This window comes from Nerophis ophidion, linkage group LG07 (genome assembly GCF_033978795.1).
Source record: "Nerophis ophidion isolate RoL-2023_Sa linkage group LG07, RoL_Noph_v1.0, whole genome shotgun sequence".
Lineage (NCBI taxonomy): Eukaryota > Metazoa > Chordata > Actinopteri > Syngnathiformes > Syngnathidae > Nerophis > Nerophis ophidion.
This window is the reverse complement of record NC_084617.1, coordinates 41,704,058-41,725,095: the sequence shown is the minus strand read 5'-3', so window position 1 is coordinate 41,725,095 and position 21,038 is coordinate 41,704,058. Positions and strand designations below refer to the sequence as shown.

General features: G+C 40.2%; 1 protein-coding gene across 2 annotated transcripts in view; it reads right to left on the bottom strand.

Moving 5' to 3' along the window:
* The window catches only part of LOC133556345 (uncharacterized), a 33,892-nt gene extending 13,475 nt beyond the window's left edge, over positions 1-20,417 (bottom strand). The window contains exons 1-3 of one of the 2 annotated variants that reach the window (XM_061906174.1): positions 20,200-20,417; positions 16,324-19,968; positions 16,031-16,086 (exon numbers count right to left, since the gene is read on the bottom strand). In XM_061906174.1, coding sequence (XP_061762158.1) covers positions 16,661-17,980 — 1,320 coding nt within the window. In that variant the 5' untranslated portion in view covers positions 17,981-19,968; positions 20,200-20,417 and the 3' untranslated portion in view covers positions 16,031-16,086; positions 16,324-16,660. Of the gene's footprint in view, positions 1-16,030; positions 16,087-16,323; positions 19,969-20,199 lie in introns of those variants that run through there. The other variant, XM_061906173.1, reaches the window with a different exon arrangement.
* Positions 20,418-21,038: the final 621 nt, after the last annotated feature.

Below are 21,038 nucleotides of genomic sequence, written 5' to 3'. Positions count from 1 at the left end.
TTTAACATCAAAACTGTAGCCCCCATTATGATGTGCAGCGCTGTTGTTTAAATGACCGTACGTCTTGAACTATAGAAAGTATTTCAATGGTGGAAATCTTAGCTTTTGGGTGTTATATGAGTTGTTACCGTAATCCACGTCACAGCAGCTGAGACAAGGAACAAAGCAGAGTGGGCAGGGTTTGTTTTCGGAGCAGCCAGCCCGAAACGTGTGTATCAGAAACGGATGCGGAAGCAAATTTCTGCATAAAAGTGAGAATATTTCATATTGTAGGTGTTTTACCCATTCATATTGTTAAAGCCATATACTATTTCTGTCTGTCAAGTTCATGACGTCACTAAGGGGTTGGCTCAAGGCCAGTCTACTTGGGGAGGGGCTGGTATCTTGCTCAGGTGTTGCTGAGTGCAGGCGCAACAGTTTTCTACTGTGCCAGGCTAGTATTTGTTTGCCCCTGTTTATTTTCCGTTTTTTTACAAAGTGAGTTTTATTTACGTGACTTTATGATAATAAGCATTTTTGTTAAACATGGACACAATTCTGGACATCGATTATTAACTGGCTGCACACGTCTACACTAGTTTCATTCATATTTGGCAACCAGTAGTAGTAATAGTTTAGGACTTTACCGCTACATTAAGTCAAAAACTGCCTCACCGGAACGCGAGTTGTTTTATTGGGAAGCAACGAGCTTCGAAGCTCGTTTAGAAGAGAAACGCACGGGCCGCTGTCAGCGTTTGTTTGACGGCCGGCGTCGGAGGAAACGGATCGGCAAAGTTGCGGAGACATTTCTGCAATCAAGCTCTTCATCGACAGCTACGAGTCCCCCTAAAGAGCTATAGGGTCGCTCATAGGGGACAGAAGCCAAACCGGACCGGACCAGACCGCGTGTAGGATGACGCAGGGCAGCGATGAGCAAGTCTTCCAACTGTGTGGTATGATTTATCGGCGCACCGACATAAAAAATGGCCATTTTAAAAAATTGTGCACACAAATATTGACAAATCCAATGCATTGGTGAGTATTTGACGGGTTGACAAACTTTGACTTTTCCAAATTGAGGAGAAGGTAGCACAAACATGCGCTGACGTACATAAACAGCCACAGGAGGACAATGTGGCTGAGCGTGACAATGGTGGGAAAGTGGTAGAGGGAAAAAAAGATGTAGTAAAAATGACATCCAAGACTCTAGGTCACAAAATTGAAAGATTGCAGGGGGAAAAAAAATCAAAGTTGCTAAGACTCTCAATGCTGAAAGAGGGCGTCATTGCCGTGTCAAATGACGAAACAATCTCACATGAACTAAAGGAGAAATTTAGCAGGTTTATGGATTTATATCATGAAGTGCACATAACTTTGTTGGCTCTGTTACCAAATAATGCGTGTACTAAACATGAGACATGGTACAAAGCTAGGGTGACCATGTGTCTGGATTTGGGCTGGACAGTCCAGATTTTTAATGCCCCTTCCAGCGTCCGGAGTAGCATCAAACCTTTTTGAGACACTATAGTAAAGGGCAGCAACCTTTACCACTCAAAGAGCCATTTTAACCCGGTTCACAAAATGGGGAAGACAATGGGAGCCACAGTCATTCTCACCAACATCTGATGGTGGTCACCCAGATGACAAGAATAAGGGCATGTTATGAAGCCATTGCCTTAGACACCTTCTACAACATGTACAAACTGGTTGCCAATCCAGTAACATGTTGTATGTGGCTTCCACAGATGTACGCACACGACTGCAAGGCATACTAGGTGACACTGACGGTTGTGATATAAACAACTTTAACACTCCTACTTGTTGTAATGCAGAAGTTTTTACAATACATAGCACTGTTGTACTGTTTATATTTTCATTCCACTTTGTATGTGCACTTGTTGCTCTGCTGTTAGTTAATAAAAAACACTGCCAAAGAACAGGTTATGGGCCCAAATCGTCGCTAAAAAGCTGTTGTGCACGGACTTTGTGTGAAGATAAACTGTATTGTGGGAACTCACAATGGAGGATAAGATGTTTATTGACAGACTGAGCGGACCAGAGAAGTGGGCAACATGGAAGTTTCAGATGGAACACTTGCTAAAGACTAAAGGACTATGGGGCATGCTAATGGAGACGGAGACGCTAGCCGCAGATGCTAACGCAGCAGCACAGGTGGAATTCACAAGACGGAGAGAGAAAGCGTTCTCTATGTTAGTGCTAAATGTAAGTACACCCCAGTTGTACCTGATAACAAACTGTCAAACTCCCAAAGAGGCGTGGACCACGCTGAAAGCCCATTTTGAGAGGGATACTTTGGCTAATAAACTGTTCCTGAAGAAAAGATATTTCAGATGTGAAATGAAGGAAGGAGAGGTTTTAACTGAGCATTTAAAACAAATGAAGGAGCTAACTGATCAGCTATCAGCAATTGGATCCGTAATTGAAGATGAAGACCAAATTGTAACACTGTTGGGTAGCTTGCCACCAAGTTATGCTACAATTGTCACTGCACTAGAAACAAAGATTGACAACCTGACACTGAAGTTTGTTCAGCAAGCATTAATAAATGAAGAGCAAAAGCAAGTGAATGCAATGATTCCAGTGGTGCTGCATCAGGTGGTGCATCCGCCATGTCATCTAAATTTCCGGGAAATGTGCAGAGTAGCTCCAAGACAGTGGGAGCAGCAGACAAAAGTATGTGGAGATGTTACAACTGTGGTAGAGAAGGCCATATCAAGCGCGAATGTCCAACTTTGAAAAATAAACCACGAAAGAAAATCCACAAGGCTAAGCACATGATGTGTGAGGATGAAGAAGATTCTTCTGAAAGTGCCTTTGTGATCAGGGATGCAAACAGTGACGGACCACAACAGGCTGAGTGGTTAATTGATTCTGGAGCATCAAAACACATGACGTGTGATAAAGACATTATTCAAGAATACCAGCAGTTCACAAAATCACAGTCTGTGAAACTGGGTGACGGCAGGGTAGTTGACGCCCTAAGAATTGGAAATATCAACCTAAAAATTACTTTCAAATTAAGTGATGTAAAAAATGTCACAATGTATGATGTGCTGTATGTTACAAAGCTGTCTGGGAATTTATTCTCAGTGGGAGCTGCTACCAAGAAAGGGAATACAGTGCAGTTCAGAAAGTCTCGTTGCTACATATGTGGAAAAAGTGGAACACTTCAAGGAATGGGAACACAAAAAGCAGATGGACTATATCAGCTGGATATTGAAGGAAGTGAAACTGTATGTCACAGTGCTTCTGTAGCGGCAAGCCTGTGGCACCAGCGCCTTGGTCACACCACCAAGCTTAAAGAACTCAAAGATCTGGTGAACGGAGTGAACTTTTCTGCAGGAAAAGATATTTCCTTCTGTGAAGGATGTGTGGAAGGCAAGTTGGCTAAGAAGCCATTCAAGTCGATTGGAGGAATCCGTTCCAAACGCAAGATGCAGCTGATTCACAGTGATGACTGTGGTCCCATGCAGACTGAATCTATAGGTGGAGCAAAATATTTTGTGACTTTCATTGATGATTACACAAGATGCTGTAAGGTATACTTCTTGAAACAGAAAAATGAGGTGCTAAGCAAATTCAAGGAATTTGAGAGAACATTCTCAAATGAGTCTGGTCTAAGCGTCACCAGGCTGAGGACAGATAATGGTGGTGAGTACACATCAAAGGAGTTTCAAGAATATTTGAAGTTTCAAGGCATCCACCATGAAATGATTGTACCTCACTCACCACAGCAAAATGGTGTTGCAGAAAGAAAAAACAGGACATTAGTTGAAGCAGCTAAAAGCATGCTGTCACATGCAAAGTTGTCAAAAATGTTCTGGGCAGAGGCTGTTCTGAAGGAAGAGACACCCTATGAAAAATGGTGTGGAAAGAAACCTGACATGAGTCTCATGAAGGTGTTTGGCTGTATTGCTTATGCACATGTCCCAGATGAAGAAAGAAGGAAACTGGACAAAAAGGCTGTGATGCTTCGTTTTGTGGGATATGCAAACAATGCCAAGGGATATCGCCTGTATGATGAAGAGAAGAGGAGGATTCTAATCCGCCGCGAATTCATCTTCGATGAATCAAACTTCAGCTGGAAGCAGGAAATGAAAGTACCCTGTTCGGAGGATGAGATAACCATACAAACAGATGAGAATGAAACACAACATGATGAAGAGACGGTTGACAGCACTGTCAGAACGAGTGGCAGAATCAGAAAGGCTCCAAAGAGATTTGGATATGATGAGTTTGTCGATATAGTGACTGTTGATCATCATGCCAATATGTGTCGTGTGACAGAGCCAATCACACTGAAAGAAGCATTGGTGAGTCCTAATGCAAAAGAATGGCAGGAGGCGGCTGACTTGTAATACGAGTCACTGCTGGAAAATGAGACGTGGGACTTGGTAAATTTACCAAGAGAAAGAAAGGCAGTAGGATCGAGATCGGTGTTTAGAGTCAAGCATCATAGTGATGGAAGAGTGGAGAGATACAAGTGCAGGCTCGCTGCCTGATCAAAGTGAGTTAAAAAAAGTGTATGAAATGTGAAAAAGAGTTTCAGTGAAATTATTGTAAACAAACTAGAAGAGTTCCTGTGAAAACAATGTAAAAAACAAAATTATATTTGTTGTTTGACATATTATTGTGAAGGAGAGCACGGCTCTGTAATATTATTTAAAAGAACCTTATGTTATTGAAAAACTAAGTGGGAGTGTTGTAATGCAGTAGTTTTTCCCAATAGATGGCACTGTTGTACTGTTTATATTTTCATTCCACTTTGTATGTGCACTTGGTGCTCTGCTGTTTGTTAATAAAAAACTCTGCCAAAGAACACTACTAATATGCGCCACATTGTGAACCCACACAAAACAAGAATGACAAACACATTTCGGGAGAAAATCCTCACAGTAACACAACATAAACGCAACACAACAAATACCCAGAATCCTTTGCATCCATGACAATGCCTGACTATGTTATACACCCCAAGAGCTGTGTCGGATACAAATCTGCTTATCATTGGTTAAAAAAGTAAACAAGGGTCCATGTGCTGGTGCGGCATGACATTGACAGAAAGCTAGCATCATGCCAAAACGCAAGACCTCGTTTAATTCTGAATGGATAAAAGAGCACAAATTTATAACGAAAAGCAGTCGAGACTCATTCCTTGGCTTCTGCACACTTTGTCGATGTGATGTCGACGTAAGTAGTCAGGGGAAAGCTGCAATTGAACGGCATGCGGGTACGGATAAACATAAAAGTAATAAACGTGCACTGTAAAAAAAATATCCTATTTTTATGGTTAATTTACACTAAATTTCTACTGTAATGTTTCTATTTTTTTAAAATAGGTTATAAAACTGTAGAATTGAAGACATTATCTATAAATAAACAAACCGCCTGTTATTTTAAGTAATATGCCAGTAATGACAAACTATGTATATTTCAATTTTGTTTACAGAAAAATACCATATTAATAATACATATCATTTTCTGTTTTCTCAAATTACTTTCAAATTCATGTACATTTACAGTAATTAACTTTCATTTAATATGTAGCTTGTTATAAAACAGTATCTGTCCATACTAACAATCTAACAGTTTTATATGTAATTTTAAGGAAAATCTTATTTTTTTAATATTTATGTGTATTTTTATATTCAAGTTGAAAAATATTTGAAGTCTGTTATACAAAGATTTATGCTCATACTCGCAATTTGACATTTTTCTCTGCAACAAGACACACTGCAGAGAGTGCAAGACATAGTTGATCACAGCCAACAGCGATACAAGTCACACTGACGGTGGCCGTACAGACAAATTTAACACTGTTACAAATATGTGCCATAGTGTGAACCCACATCAAAAAAAGAATGACAAACACATTTCGGAAGAACATCTTCACCGTAACACAAAATAAACACAAAAGAAACCCCGCCCACCTCAACCGACGCACAGAGGGGGGCGGTGATGTGGGTTGGTGGCATGGATGTAGCCCGGAAGAGTAGCGCTGCTTGGCATTCTGGGTATTTGTTCTTTTGTGTTTATTTTGTGTTACGGTGAAGATGTTCTCTTGAAATGTGTTTGTCATTATTTTTTGATGTGGGTTCACAATATGGCGTATATTTGTAACAGTGTTAAATTTGTTTGTACTGCCACCGTCAGTGTGATCTGTATGGCTGTTGATCAAGTATGTCTTTCAGCCAGCATGGTGTTGTTGGATTTGGTTGTCTTTTTATTTCCTCGTCAGATTTTAGAACAGCTAAAGTGTGAGCCTTTTACATAGACCTTGAATTCGGAATGTTGGAAGAAGACATAACAATCCCTATTTCAACTGTCTGAAGTTGGGAGGAGAAGAATAGGGGCGGGTGAGAGTGAGTGAGGAGGGAGAAACTGCCATTTTAGGATTAGATCAATTTGGACCGTGCCTTTGAAATGTTGTATCTAGATTGATCTCCCAAGGCGCTTTGGTTATAAAATATCAAAATGAGCAACCTCTGTCTCTGATTGATTTAAAACCAGCTTATGTGTCATAAAAGAACCTGGGGGCGTTGACCTAAGGAAGAACGGGTCAGAACGCAACAATTTGGGGGCTCGTCCGGGATGACACGCTGAAAATTGGACTGCTCTTGCAAACTTACGGACAGACTCACTTGGCCAACATCAAAGTAAGCAGTGCCTTTTTCTAAAATCTGCATTAGGAGTCTGTCCAAAAGTCTTGTAAGTCAAACACTGTTATATACCACAGAGACAGGTGCTGATTTTGATAGGTTGGTAGCATTATTGCCTTGTCCGCCATTGCATAAAAGTTGTAAATAAGTGGTCAACTCAAGTTATTGTGTCTAGATTACTGTGATGGGCTGCTTCACTGACGAGTAGGCAAATAGTCGGGTGTGGCTCGCCCTGGGGAATTGGTCTCCCCTAAAAGAGTAATGGGACGGATAACCGTTGTGTGGATAGTAAATACTCCCCGGTTGTGAGATCCAAGTGACATTAACGTGTGCACGGAAATTAAGGATGGGTTGGAAGCCATTTGTGAAAGTACAATAAAATATTCCCCGGTTGGCTGGTTGTTAACTACTAAAACTTAAATACATTTGTGTTTTATAGTTGTTCTTATAATACTTAGTTCAGAAATCGTATGAGTGAGTGATCCATCTATTTAATTATCTTCCTCCGCTTATCGGAGGTCGGGTTGCAGGGGCAGCAACCGAAGCAGGGAGGCCCAGTGACTTCACTTACACAGGGCCAGTTTGTGAAGGTCAGAGTGAATGATAAATGTTGTTTGCAGTTACTAAGGGTTGATATGATACAGCTGCGCTTCTGGGTGAGCCGTGAGATAAGAATTGTCTTAGAAACAAGGGCATCTTTGAGCGTGTTCCGCCTTATCTCTTGGAATGTGCGTTCGCTCACACACATAGGTGTGTCTGTGTGTCACATTGATAGTTTTAGACGAATGAGAATAAACACATGCCCTTATTTTGTATAATATCACACACGACAGGAAGTCAGAATGCACAACTAACTAACTGATAGACACAAACAATAGTCTCATTAACTTATAGATAAGCCAAAGCTTGTGCAGTTCAAAGGATTCTTGGATAATCTTTAGTTGATTTAGAAAAGCTACTTAAATATACATAAAGTAATGCGTATAAATAGTTGACATAGGGGTATTGATTAACGTTTATTGGGACAATTAATGTTGTGGTTTGAAAACGTGATATGCATAATTGGGCGAAGCAGGATGACGATAATAAGACGGATGACAGAGTAACAAGGAAACGACTCCTTAATTTTCAAATCACTGTAGAAAAAAATGTCAAAAGAACCGAAAGGACAAAAATCAGCTAAAGTATATTCAGCAGTGGGTGACCTTCCTTTTGAGTTCCAGCAGGCGGAGAAAAGAATCCGCAACAGATAAGAGACCAGACAGATGGACTCGGATGGTGGACAATGCGGTGCTGTTTCGCCTGTGCCCACAGCTGGACGCCCAGAAGGGGATACAAACAGACGCCTTCTGGACATAAGTGTCAATGGACAATGTTATCAGTTCGTGATTGACACTGGTGCCACCCACTCATCTCTGAATGCAGAGGTACCAAAGAAACTGTGTGCTTCTCTTTTGAAGGTCGAAGGCTTCACTGAGGTCACAAGAATGTTACCTGTCACCAAACCGCTTCCGGTTCAAATTGCTGGACACACACTGAAGCACCCCTTCGTGGTCGACCTGAACACACCGTGCCTGCTTGTTAATGACCTGCTTTACAAACTGTGCCCTGACATTCAATATCGCACAGAAGGGACCTTCCTGGTGTTACCTGACGGTACGGCCACCAAGCTGTGGCACCACTATCAAGGCACCTCCATGAGCAAGCGCTCATACCACAGCATGGAGCACCAAACATGGCTGGCGCCTGCTGAGTACCTCAACTCCTGCTGCAACTGTTCTATCAGTGAAAACCCTGGCTGACTGAGCTGTTTCCGTGTGTACCACCACCTGACCCGCCATATGTTATGATCACAAGTAGACGACATATCAGGAGGCCTTTGACTCCTTTTTATATATCAATCAATCATATATATATATAGTATATGTTGGAACTCAAGGTGTGGCTACTCACGTTGACATATCTTTGCAAAAACTAACATGGTATAAGATGGACACCAATGCTGTCCCACATTGTTCCCTTGCTCTCTGTCCCCCCTACGGAAACTAAAGACTTAGGTCCAATGATGAAACCACACAAATACCACATTATTAATTGTTTCAGTTGTCTGTTAAACACATAGCTATGGGCTGCACTTTGGACACCGCGGCTGTAGGCTACAAGGAGCTAGCAGCTACACAACAGCTGAGCTAAAACTACACATGACATTTAAGCATATAAAATAATTATAGTTACTTATTACATGCACAAAGTAGTCAAGACAGAAGTCTAATAGAAAGTATTCGGAGGAGCCAGAGAAAAGCATCAAGGAGAGACATCAAGTTTTCAGAAGATAAACATCGTCTTCTCCGGAGGACCTGTTAATCTTGACTGACTTTTTAAAGGACTGGTAAGATGAACAGAACTCAAACAGGTGACTTTAAATTCACCCCAAGACATTTGTGCTATATATAATAACCCCAACTAGATGAGAGATATATACAAATGAGGGATGCATATATGTAATGAATATAGATTTTTTTCCCCTCTCTATTGAGCGCCATGATGGGGGCCCTCTGCCCATAGGTGGGAGAGGATTTCCCCCACAGCTAGATGCTTTATCTAGCCTAACCAAGGGTCATTTATTAGAGACCCCTGCCTTGGAACTACATTTTTCCTTTTTCTCCGTTTTTTTTTTGTTTATTCTGCCTTGGTTATTTTGCTTTGTTTTATTTATGTTATTTCAATTGTTTTCGTTATGGGAGTAGACTTGCTAGGTTATATTTTGAATATTTTTTGGTACACTTACAACTAAACACATATGGCTAGTGACAGAGTAAAATGTGTGTCGTTCAATGTTAATGGGCTATTGAAACCAATTAAACGCAGTAAAATCTTATCGAAGGTGAGGACAGAACAAGCCCACATAGTATATTTACAGGAGACCCATTTGACTGACAAGGAACATGTAAAATTAAAGAGAATGGGCTTCACTCACCTGTTTTTTTCGTCATACAACTTAGGAGAGGAGTTGCTATCCTCATCTCAAAAAAGGTAAATTTTTGAAAAAGTACTGGAAATTCGTGATAAAGAGGGTAGATTTATTTTAGTAAAGGGAAAGATAGATGGGAACCCAATTACCTTATTGAATGTTTATGCACCACCTGGGAGTGATATTAACTGCTTCCAAAAAATCACCAATATTATGGTAACGGAAACCGAAGGTTTTTTGATTTGTGGTGGGGATTTAAATATCTATTTAAAGCCAAAATTGGACTCATCTAGCATAAAAATACATAACGTTAAACCCCTTTATAAGAAACAAACACAATTTTTGATGAAGTAGGTTTAATTAACATATGGCGAGACCTTTTCCCAGAAAGAAGGGACTATACTTATTTCTCCGCTCCGCACAGTCTTTATACAAGAATAGACTATTTTCTAACATTTGTGAAGGATAAAGATAAAATATGTACTTGTGAAATTGGGACGATAGATCTAATTGACCATGCACCTATATACCTATCTATTGACTTTGAGGGCAAAAAATAATACATGGAAATTAAACTCAAGTCTGCTGAATGACCTACCCTTTAAAACACAAATTAAATCTGAAATTAGTCTTTTCTTAGAGTTCAATGACACAGGAGAGGTTTCGCCTCCCATTTTATGGGACACCTTGAAGGCTGTTTTAAGAGGGAAAATTATAGCAATATCTTCATTTAAGAAAAAAAACGAGAATACAAAATCAGATGACTTAAAAAAAAAGACTAAAAGAATTAGAAAGAAGACACAAACTAGATTTGGCACAAGATACATTAAGGGAAATAGGAAATATTAGGAATGAAATTAACAGTTTGGCCACACAAGAAATAAAAAAACATCTAATGTTTCTGAAACAGAGACACTATGAAAGTGGCTCTAAGTCTATGAAAATATTGGCCTGGAAACTAAAAAAAAAGATAGCAGAAAACACAATTTATAAAATCAGGGATCCAAGAACAAGAGGGATAAAAACTAAACCAAATGAAATTCAGGAAGCCTTCCAACATTTTTATTGAATTTTATACTCCGAGGTCTCTAGTAGGAGCATAACTCAAATCGACAGCTTCCTGAATTCCCTGAATTTACCTATTTTAGATGAAAAACAATGTTTGCAGATATAACCGAAAATGAATTAAAAGTTGCCATTAGTAGGCTTAAATTAAGTAAATCGCCAGGATCAGACGGTTACACGGCAGAGTGGTATAAGGAATTTAAAAATGAATTAATACCTGTCTTACTCCCCACATTGAATTGGGTCTTAAAAAAGGCACAAACGCCACCTAGTTGGAGGGAGGCTATTATTTCAGCTATACCAAAAGAAGGCAAGGATAGAATCGAATGTGGATCTTACAGGCCAATATCGGTTCTCAATGTAGATTATAAACTATTTACTTCCATTATGGCCAAACGATTAGAAGATTTCTTACCTATGTTAATACATAATGATCAAACGGGTTTCATACATCAACGCCAAACACAAGACAATATAAGAAAGACACTACATATTATGGATCATATACAAAGAAAAAACATCGAAGCAGTTGTTATAAGTGTGGATGCTGAAAAAGCCTTCGATTCGGTCAATTGGAATTTTCTTTACAGAGTTTTATACAAATTTGGCTTTCAGGATACAATTATTAAAACTATACAGGCATTATATAATAATCCTACTGCTAGGATTAAACACTAGAAAGGGGTTCTAGACAGGGATGTGCATGGTCACCATTACTCTTTGCATTATATCTGGAACCATTAGCTCAGTCTATCAGACAAAACGAAGATATTAAGGGAATTAGGATTAAAGGAAGAGAGTATAAATTGGCCTGCTATGCGGACGACATTTTGGTCTATCTTGGACACCCAACATACTCGCTCCCTATTTTAATGCAATCATTTGAAATGTATGGTCAATTATCAGGATATAAAATTAATATAGGTAAAACCCATCTACTCTCATATAATTATAACCCACCAGGGGAAATTAGAAGTAGTTACCCTCTGAAATGGCAAACAGACTCTTTTAAATATCTGGGCATTAATTTGTCAAAAGATCTAACAAAATTATCAGAATACAATTATCTACCCATATATAAAAAAATAAAAGATGATATAGCAAGATGGAACTTAATTCCTTTTTTTAACCTTAGTTCTAGAATTGATTCCATTAAAATGAATGTACTGCCAAGACTGCTATACCTGTTCCAAACCCTTCCAATAGAGATTAACCAAAACCAATTCAATGAATGGGACAAAATGCTATCAAGGTTTATATGGCAAAGTAAAAGGCCAAGAGTTCGTCTCAAAACTTTACAACTGATCAAACAAAAAGGAGGATGGGGTTTACCTTGCCTCCGATATTATTATTTTGCAGCCCAGATGAGAGCAGTGATATGTTGGTGCAACCCGTCACATGTTGCTCAATGGAAAATTATTGAAGAAGAAATGGCCTCCATCCCCATACAAGCAATTCTGGCAGATAGGAATTTACAAGCCCACATAAATAACATTGATAATCCATGGGTGAAATGGACCCTTAAAGTGTGGAAAAATATCATAAAGGAACACAAACTCAAGAGCGATATTGCAGTTCTTAAGTGGTGTGCCTATGAAACAGAGTTTGCACCTAATAAATTAGACTCAAGATTTAAGGACTGGATATCTAAGGGTATAACAGCTTTATGTAGTGTAATGGAAAATAAAAAAATGCTTAGTTTTGAAACTATGAAAAGGACATATATATTAGAAAACCAAGATTTTCATCGATATCTGCAGTTGCGTCATTTTGTTAATATGAAGATGAAAAGCGTCACAAAGACGAATATATGTTGGATTGAATTGTTTACAAAAGATTACAATTCAGAAATTATTGATAAAACTGTTTCATGCCTGTATAAGTGTTTGTTGAATATGAAATTATACTCAACCTCATATATTAAAACAAAATGGGAGAAGGAAGGAGGGATAACTATATCGGAGGAAGAATGGACAATAATATGGAAATATCAATGGACTTGTACCAGCTCACCCAAGTGGAGGGAGTTTGGCTGGAAAAGTTTGATCAGATTTTTTATTACACCCTCTCAGAAGTCTCACTATGATAACTCCCCTGCCTGCTGGAGAAATTGTGGGAATTCAAACGCAAACCACTACCATGTTTTCTGGGACTGCTCTACCATAAAGGACTATTGGAAAGAGATACACCAAGCTTTACAGGATATTTTTAAACGAGAAATACCCCTTGAAAGTAAAACTTTGTTTTTTGGACTTGCTCCTCAAGATTGGCTGAAGAAAGATAAATACTTAATGAATATCCTACTGGTGGCTTGTAAAAAGACCATCACTAGGAAATGGATATCCCAGGAGAGCCCAACTTTGAAGCAATGGATGGAAACCACAATGGACATATATAAAATGGAGAAGATAACTGCCTTTATTAATTATAAATCGGAGAAATTTGACTTATACTGGGAAAACTGGGTCAATTATGTCACGCCCCATAAGCCTGACTTAAATCTTGGGAATTAGTGTACTGTTTAAAAAAAAAAAAAAAAAAAAAGGTTACTCCCTATATGTGTATATATACATATAAGTATCTGTATATATTTTATTTCTGTTCATTATTATTATCAATGTATTATTTATTCTTTGCTGATTTAATTGATGTATGTGTAGATACTACCTTGTTTTTGTTTATCTCTGTTTCTTTTTCTTTTTTTGGGGGCGTGGGTGGCAAACAAAAATACTTTTGACATTTAGGACAGACAACGGTTATGTGATGTATGTGAATATGATTTAGTAGATGGAAATGTCTGATGCTGGATGTCAATAAAAATAAAATGAAAAAAAATAAAAATAATAGGAGGTATTCGGTAACAATTGTGTCCGCATCATTCAACTTTCTACAACATGAGCTTGACTTAACGAATTAATGCGGCCATCAGGTGTGGTAGAATGTCAAATTACTATTGCAAAAGCATCCGCCATAAGGTTGGTGTTTTTCTAGCATTTGTGTCAATATAAATATAAGCATATTTTGTCGCCTTCACCAGGTTGAATAATTTACTTGACTATCAGCTGAATTTTTTCTTACATGGTTCTGAAAGTAAAAGTATTACAAACACCTTTGATGTCCCTTCTTCAGAAACAGAAAGGGGGGGAGTTGAGGGTGGAATCAGACTCCTTACAACAAAATCGACAATCAGCCGACTCTGACAATTTCCATAGTTTTAACATTTTTCAGTTAAAAACGAAGTCAAATTGAGAATGAGGTAATAAAATCATTGACTAAAAATGATTTGTTATTCAAAGACCTGACACTCAATAGACCCATACTGATGATAGTATTGATAAGCTTCAATGTTGGCTTTGATTAGGAGAAGATAGGATTGAGATTGTTTAGGTTAGCAGGGTGGCTAAATTTCCCAATGGTTACTCTCTTGGTGGTCACAACAGGAATGTAGAAGGTGCCATGATTGGATGTAGGCAAGACTGCTGTCAGGGCAAGGTAAGGGATAAGTGGAGTAGTTGTAACATTTTTTCAGTGGGTAAAAAGATGTAACGAAATTTAATTTGAAAATAACGATGTTGCACATCGATAGTGGTTTAGTAGATTAATCTGGAATATGGAGGAGGTGAGGTAACATCTGTGTAAAGGTTGTAATTTCATTGATATGATCAATCAGGTACAAGGGAAAAGGTACTTTTTTGCGTTGACAATTACAGCGGTTGGCCGGAAACAACCACAACCTAAAAAGAGGATGCAAAATCAGTAATAAAAAGGGTTGTTAATGACCTAATAGCCCGACATTGTTACCCCAAAAAGATTAGGTCAGATAACGGCACCCATTTTAAAAATGCTCACTTAGCCTTGGTCGAAAAGGATCTCGGACTAAAACACAAGTTTTGTTCGGTGTACCATCCTCTTTTTAGGTAAGGTCGAGAGAATGAACAATAATTAAAACAAATTGGCTAAAATCTGTGCACAGACCAAATTGAAGTGGGTTGACGCGTTACCATTGGCTTTAATGACCACTTGAATGTCCACGGACAAAACTGGTCTTTCACCCTATGAACTGCACACAGATCAGCCCTTCCCAGGTCCAGCTGCCCCGTGGAAGGAGGAATCAGCGTAAAACCAAACTTGTAAGTTGAGCAAATTCAGAATTATGTGCCAGTTCCTCTGTGCAGATTTGAGGATGACAGCCCACCACACCAAATTCCCTTCCGCCGGTCGAGAGGGTGAAGGTCATTAACCGCAAGCGGACGGAGCCCAGGTGGACCGGTCCCTTTGAGGTCGTGGAACTGACGCCTCACTCCCTTCGGCTGGCAGATGTCACTGCCGCCATCGCCACATCACCGGCCCCACTCGGTCCCCTTGCAGAACTTACACACATAGCCTCACAACCCAGAAGACGATGCCGAGAGAGATCTCCCCACGTTGAGCTGCCGTCTACCGTCGTGTAGAACTACCAGACCAGCTCAACTGCTGTTTCATATATCCAAAGCTATCATTACTTGAGATCAACCTATATACTTGATGTTATATAATCTCTCTTACTTGTTTTTTTAGCATAACTATTGGTGTTGCTACAATAAGTGAAAAGTTTGATGGTTATCCCCGTTTAGTTACCTGAATTACTCTGATTTTGATAGACGAAAGGCAGGATGTTACGCCCAGCAGTATTCCCTGACAGATTGGTACTTGGGTTTGTTCTAATGTCCTTGTGCCTCAGTCCTTCCTTCCTGACGACAGTGACTGACAAGTGTCTTAAAACATAGGGCGGACTTGAAATAGACTGGATCAAGGGGGACAGCAATACTTATTTATTTTGATCTGTGCAGTGTGATCGATTGCGAGGGACATAGTAGCTATTACCGTGGTACTAACCTCTATTTTTGATACGACGCAACTCTGAGCAATTGGTGTCGGAAGCAGAATACATACTCTAGGGTGTGGTGACCCTGGTGAAAGCAGGTAACCCACTACACAGGGCATTGGAATCCCACTGGCCCCTATTATTACATCACAACTATTCGGGAAGGGATGACCTCCCAGAGGAACTTTGATCGTTCCCAGAACCCCCTCGCCCTTACAAATGCCAACGTGGGTGTCATGCCCAATTGGCCCAGTCCGTTTTATGTTGTTTTAGGAGTTGACCAGACTGGTAAAGAATCTAAAGGGATTATCAAAATTAATTTCCTCGAGATGGCGCCAAAGTATGGGTGATTGTGTTGCTTGTTCCGCTGGAAGTCCCTTTCCCCACAATTACCCCTTTAGTGTTCTCGTGAGACGTGTAAAAACGCCAACTCAACACCAAGCCAAACCGGAGTCAATGAAGAGAACGTCGTTGTAAGCTTGACCATTTACTTTTGACAATTCCTTCATAGACAAGATGGTGTAAAACTGAAAAGAACAAGAGACACAACACACAACACACTTATTGCCTCTGTACATATTCGTTTACAATGACATATAAAAATGTAACGGTAATGTCAGAAAATGTCCAGCAGAGGGAGACTCCCGTCTGCCTAAATGACTTGAACACATTGTATCTAGTTCGACAATTATATTTAACATATCGGCACTATTACACTTTCTTAACGTGTCTGACATGTTGTTAACTTATTAAAGACGACTTACGGCATTGCTTCTTCGCCACTTTGTGTAGGATGGCAACAGAAAGTACTACAGAAGACCACAAAATGTATCTCTAGCTTTCGAACAAATACCGGAAGTCAACCAACAGGAAGTAATTTAGCGGAAGTGACATCATCTAACTGCTGTTTACCGATTATAAAGTACAATAAATATAAACAACTTTAACTCCAAATTAAAACATTGCAGTTACTAATACAAAATATTATCAAGTAATACAAAAATATTATCATGTAATTACGTAAATAATATTAACAGTTGACTTCAGGACAACACACTCCCCGCCTGGCCTGTGTGAGGCCACTAAGGTCACCAAATAACTCTAGTCTTTGGGCAGGAATAAAACAACTTCTGTTACTGGTCTCAAAAATGTTTTTGGGGTTCCTTGGTCTGTAGTCTTCACTTCGACCTTCCTGACCAAATTGTCGATCCCGGGGAACGTGGCGGTGACCATGGCCATAGGCCAGTAGTTACGTGCAGCTTGCTTGTCCTTGAGGAGAACTAGATCTCCTACTTGAAGGTTTCGCCTTGACATATTCCATTTCTGTCTCTGTTGCAAAGAAGGAAGGTACTCCATTCTCCATCGGCTCCAAAACTGGTTTGCAAATGCTTGCACTTGCTTCCATTGTTTAGTGTAAAGGTCCCTCTCTGTGAATTCTCCAGGTGGAGGTGGAGCTCCTGCCTTCTGTGTTAGGAGCATTGATGGTGAAAGAATGAAGGGTTGTTGTGGATCTATGGATACAGGCAGAAGTGGTCGTGCATTTATAATTGCAGTGACTTCCGCCATCAGAGTGCAAAGAACTTCATGGGTTATACGAGTCCCATGCTTCAGTAACATTGAATCCAGGATTCTTCTTGCAATCCCGATCATTCGCTCCCAAGAGCCTCCCATGTGGGAAGCGTGTGGTGGGTTGAATTTCCAAATGCACTGCTTTTCACTGAGGAAGTTCTGCACTGCCTTGTTCATTCCAAGCTCTTTGCATGCTCCCGTAAAATTAGTGCCACAATCAGAATGAAGTTGATTTGCTGGACCTCGAAGTGCGAAAAAACGCCTGAGGGCGTTGATACAACTTGAAGTGTCCATAGACTCGATTAACTCGATATGAACAGCTCTCGAACTAAGACAAGTGAACATCATGGCCCACGGCTTGCTCTCTGCTTGTCCTCCTCTGGTACGTATGGTGCAGGGTAGAAAGATGGAATGACGTCCATTTTCCCATACGTTTGTTTTCATTGAATGAATTGTTGGTTTGTGTGTATTGCCTAAACACACTTCTCCCATCACCACCCAGCCTAAATCCAGACGTTGTGCAAAAGGAGCGTTGTGTGGCCCATTTACTTGCTGTCTGACCTTGTGTGCCCTGATTACATCTCTTCCAAGGAGAAGGAGTATTTGTGCTCTGTGGTCCAATTCGGGGATGTGTTTGGCAATGTGATGGAGATGGGGTTGATGCAAAACTGCAGTTGGTGTTGGGATCTCATTCCGATTATTTGGAATCTCGAGGAGTGTTGGAAGTGAGATGAGAACTTTACCATCCAGGGACTCAATCTGGAAACCCTCAGCCTCCCTGCCGTGTGCCTCTACAAGGCCAGAACAAGTTCTGAGATGATAAGTGATTGGTTTGCTGTCCACATTGAACATTTTAAACAATTCTGGTCTTGCCAATGATCAATTACTTTGGTCATCCAAAATTACGTATGCTTTGATGGCCTTGTCCTTGAAATCTTTATGGTACATTTTAGTAAGGCATATTTTTGAGCATGAGCACTGACCTTGACCGCAAACATCTGTACAGCTCGTGCTAACATCAGGCATGTTATACTGTTCTTCTCCCTCCCCGCCATCCTCTTTAAGAGATGGAGGAGCCTTGGCCAGGATGCATTGCTGCTTCATGATGAGTGCTTCCACATTCATAACACTTCACAGAGGACTGGCATTGTTTGGCGAGATGTGAAACTGAGGAACAACATTTAAAACATATCCCTTTTTCCTTCAAAAAGGCCTTTCTATCATCCAGGGATTTGTTTCGGAATGTCCTGCATCTCTTAAGGGGGTGTGGTTTGTTGTGTAGAGGACAACATTCATTGGGGTCACTATTGGTTGTTAAAATGTCTGTTTTGTGCACTGTGACGGGTATGTTGGAGTTAAAACCTTTTGCAATGTGTTTGTCAAGGTTAGCAGCTGTATTGTACTGGTAGGTGAAACTGGGGTTATTTCGTTTCTTTGCCTCGGAGCACACAAAAACACAGAAGTAGTGGAAGGGAGGGAAGCAACCGTTATTATGTTCTTTGTACAAAAACCCAGAAGATGTCCATTTTTCCTGAAGGCTATAAGGAAGCTTGTCCACAATCGGCCCAATTCCACGTGACGTATCCAGATAGGACAAGCCGGTGACATACCCGTCCTCCTTGAAACCTTGAATTTCCATGAGCAAATCTCCCAGTTCGCGTAGCCTAGCGTTGTCTTTATTAGAAATTTTGGGGAAATTGTCCAGCCGATCAAATAGTGATTTTTAAATGATTTCAGGGGCAGCATAACAGTCACACAGTCTCTCCCATGCTTTGTGTAGAGCCAGTTCTGGATGGTTTACATACATTGAGCGGATGCGTTTCACATGTTCTCCAGACTCCTTACCAAGCCACTTTGTCATGAGGTCTAGTTCTTGGGTTGTTGTGAGGTGAGCACCGCTGACCGCTGTAGTGAATGACGACTCCCATGCGCGATAATCTTCTGGTTTATCAGCTAAGTAGTACAGTCCTGAGGTGATGAGATCTCATGTTGCCAAATAGTGGGCCAATGGTTCCACTTAAGACGGTATGCTGGCTTGTGGAACCTGTCGGGGAACATAGGGCGGAGCATGTATGTTTGAGCCAGATTGTCTTTTTTGTTCGAAGTTTGTCGTGGCTTTAACTGGTTTATTTAAGTTTGGTGTGGATAAGTGAGATTCTTTATCGCTCTTAAAGATTGTTCTATTAGGACTGGGTTGCATATATGGAGTATTTTCATCCAGATGCCAGGTGTTGATGATAGCTTGTGTTAATGGATACGGTTGCTTATCTATTGCTGGACACAAGGCAGCTGGAGATGACAACTGCTGTTGAAGGTCGATCTGTGATTGAACATATTCACTGGTGCGTTCAATTTTTGCCTTTTCTGATTCAGTTTTCCTGTCATCGCCAGTGGATTGTGCTCCCGAAGCTTCTTCCAATACTTGAGCTTCCGCCTCAGCTGCGTCTGCTTCTCGTTGTAATGTCAGCACTTCTAATTCTGTGGTTATTCTCGTTGTTTCTAATTGATTATGAGCCTTTTCCAGTTTTAGCTTAGCTTCTTCCAGTTTAAGCTTAGCTTCTTGGCTTGCGTACGACGCTCGTACTTTCGCGGCTTCTGCTTTGGCTCTAACAAGAGCTGCGCTTGCTGTGGATACTGACGTTTTGCTGCTTCCACTGTGACTAGTTGCCATGTTGATACCTTAGGGCAGCCGGAACGTGCCTTTTTCACTTTAGTGTTCTCGTGAGACGTGTAAAAACGCCAACTCAACACCAAGCCAAACCGGAGTCAATGAAGAGAACGTCATTGTAAGCTTGACCATTTACTTTTGACAATTCCTTCATAGACAAGATGGTGAAAAACTGAAAAGAACAAGAGACACAACACACTTATTGCCTCTGTACATATCCGTTTACAATGACATATAAAAATGTAACGGTAATTGTCGGAAAATGTCCAGCGGAGGGAGACTCCCGTCTGCCTAAATGACTTGAACACATTTTATCTAGTTCGACAATTATATTTAACATATCGGCACTATTACACTTTTTTAACGTGTCTGACATGTTGTTAACTTATTAAAGACGACTTACGGCATTGCTTCTTCGCCGCTTTGTGTAGCATGGCAACAGAAAGTACTACGGAAGACCACAAAATGTATCTCTAGCTTTCGAACAAATACCGGAAGTCAACCAACAGGAAGTAATTTAGCGGAAGTGACATCATCTAACTGCTGTTTACCGATTATAAAGTACAATAAATATAAACAACTTTAACTCCAAATTAAAGCATTGCAGTTACTAATACAAAATATTATCAAATAATACAAAAATATTATCATGTAATTACGTAAATAATATTAACAGTTGACTTCAGGACAACACAACCTCGCCCCTTTTAAGTTGACTGACACAAATGGCCCAAACTGGCTTATCTCCTTGTTTTCTGAAACCACGCCGCCGGGGTGCAATTTGTTGGCTAGTGTGTACCCACCTGTTGACAATTTCATCTGACTTCTTCCCTTTGTGGCCCAAAAAATGAATTACATGTGTTTTCAATTCACAGGACCCTCTTCGTCTCCCAACAAATTGGGTGACATTGACCCTTCCTGGTGCACCACACTGATAGATGGCTCCAAAATAGGCCCTTGGGCACGGCTGACATATTCTGGTATTGTGGGGAACACCGATTGTCAGAGGTGTGGACTCGAGTCACATGACTTGGACTCGAGTAAGACTCGAGTCATGAATTTGATGACTTTAGACTCGACTTGACAAAATGTAAAAAGACTTGCGACTCGACTTAGACTTTATCATCAATGACTTGTGACTTGACTTGGACTTGAACCTTTTGACTTGACATGACTTGCTACTTTCCCCAAAACCCAAAGATTAAAAAGTTATTCAGGAGCGCTCTGTATCTTCCATTGTGT